Source organism: Nicotiana tomentosiformis, chromosome 10 (genome assembly GCF_000390325.3).
Source record: "Nicotiana tomentosiformis chromosome 10, ASM39032v3, whole genome shotgun sequence".
NCBI lineage: Eukaryota > Viridiplantae > Streptophyta > Magnoliopsida > Solanales > Solanaceae > Nicotiana > Nicotiana tomentosiformis.
This window is the reverse complement of record NC_090821.1, coordinates 35,457,149-35,459,244: the sequence shown is the minus strand read 5'-3', so window position 1 is coordinate 35,459,244 and position 2,096 is coordinate 35,457,149. Positions and strand designations below refer to the sequence as shown.

Genomic DNA, 2,096 nt, shown 5'->3' with positions numbered 1-2,096 from the left:
TTTAAATCCTTTTGCTTGAATAAATGTTGAAGACTCTGACGATCCGTATACACCTTACAAAACACGCACTAGGTAGTTCTTCTCATAGGGCTTCAACTGGTGCGATGCGTATGCAATCACCCTACCGTCCTGCATCAACACACACCAAACCAACCCGTGAAGCATCAAAATAAACTGTATATGACCCCAATCCTGAAGGCAAAGCCAACACTAGAGTTGTAGTCAAAGCTATCTTGAGCTTCTGAAAGCTCCCCTCACACTCATCCGACCACCTGAACGGAGCATCCTTCTAAGTCAACTTATTCAATAGGGATGCAATAGATGAAAATCCCTCCACGAAGCGATGATAATAACCTGCCAAACCCAAGAAGCTCATGATCTCTGTAGTGGTAGACAGTCTGGGCCAGCTTTGAACTGTCTCAATCTTCTTCGGGCCCACCTTGATCGCATCACTAGATACCACATAACCCAAGAATGCCACCAAGTCTAAGCAAAACTTACACTTGGATAAGTTAGCATATAACTTCTTCTCCCTTAAAGTCTGAAGCATAATCCTCAAATGTTGCTCGTGCCCCTCCCTACTACTAGAATACACCAATAGGTCATAAATGAATACAATGCCAAATGAATCCAAATAAGGCTGGAACACATTATTCATCAAGTGCATGAAAGCTACTGAAGTATTAGTTAGCCCAAATGACATCACCAAAAACTCATAATGCCCATAACAAGTACGGTAAGCGGTCTTAGGGATGTCCAAAACGCTAATCTTCAACTAGTGATACCCCAATCTCAAGTTATCTTTGAGAACACCCTAGCACCCTGAAGCTGATCAAATCAATGTGCAACAATGAATACTTGTTCTTGATGGTCACCTTGTTCAACTGTCGATAGTCAATACACATTCTCATAGACCCATCCTTCTTCTTAACAAACAACACCGGCACACCCCAAGGTGAAACACTAGTCCTTGATGAATCCCTTATCCAATAACTCTTGCAATTGTTCCTTCAATTCCTTCAACTCCGCTGGAGCCATATGATATGGAGGACTAGAGATAGGCTGCGTGCTTGGTACCAAATCAATGCTGAAATCAATATCCCGATCGGGTGACATGCCCGATAGGTCTATTAGAAATATATTCCAAAAATCCATCACTACTGTAACTGACTCAATAGTAGGAGTATCCGCACTAACATCTCTGACAAAGGCCAAATATGCCAAACATCCCTTCTCAACCATCCGTTGAGCCTTCAAAAATAAGATCACTCTACTAGGAGTACAACCAAGAGAATCTTTCCACTCCAACCTCGGCAACCCCGACATCACTAACGTCACGGTCTTAGCGTGAAAATCAAGAATGACGTGGTACAGAGATAACCAATCCATACTCAAGATCACATCAAAATCCACCATATCTAAAATTAGAAAGTCCGCCCTCATCTCAAAACCGCAAATAGTGACCACACATAACAGATAAACTCGATCCACCACAATAGAATTAAAAACAAGTGTAAACATATGCACATGAGCATCAAAAGAACAACGAGGCATATCCAGACAAGAAGCAAAGTATGATGACATATATGAATAGGTAGAACTAGGATCAAACAATACTAAAGCATCCATGTGGCACACATAAACAATACATGTAATCACTACATCAGAAGCAACAACCTCGGTCTTCCCCGAAAATGCATAACATCTGGCCTGACCTCCACTAGCATGAGCTCCCCCTCTAGGACGACCATGTCTTGGATGACCTCTACCCCGAACTGGCTGAGCGGGTGGTGTAGCAATCAGTGTAGGAACCATGGTCTAACCTCCCTACTGCACTAGAACTATATGAAAACGGGGGCAATACTTCCTGACATGACCCAACTCTCCACACTCAAAGCAGCCTCTGAATGGGAATGACTATAGGGCCTGAGTCAGACCCCGTGAACCAGAGTAGTCACTAGAAGAATTGGGAACTAATGAGCCTTGAAAAGACGGAGTAAGGTGAGAACTATATGCTGGAAGTGCATTGAATTAAGACTGCACAGAAGCTCCTCGACTGGGCTACGGTAATGATAAGCTGGCCTGCTAGACTGGAC

At 43.2% G+C, this 2,096-nt stretch overlaps 1 protein-coding gene across 1 annotated transcript; it reads right to left on the bottom strand.

The window, feature by feature from the left end:
* Nucleotides 1-963: 963 nt before the first annotated feature.
* LOC138900002 (uncharacterized) lies at nt 964-1,815 on the bottom strand. Its single transcript, XM_070186702.1, has one exon. It carries the CDS (start codon nt 1,813-1,815, stop codon nt 964-966), a length of 852 nt encoding a protein of 283 aa, XP_070042803.1.
* Between the last annotated feature and the right edge of the window lie 281 nt (nt 1,816-2,096).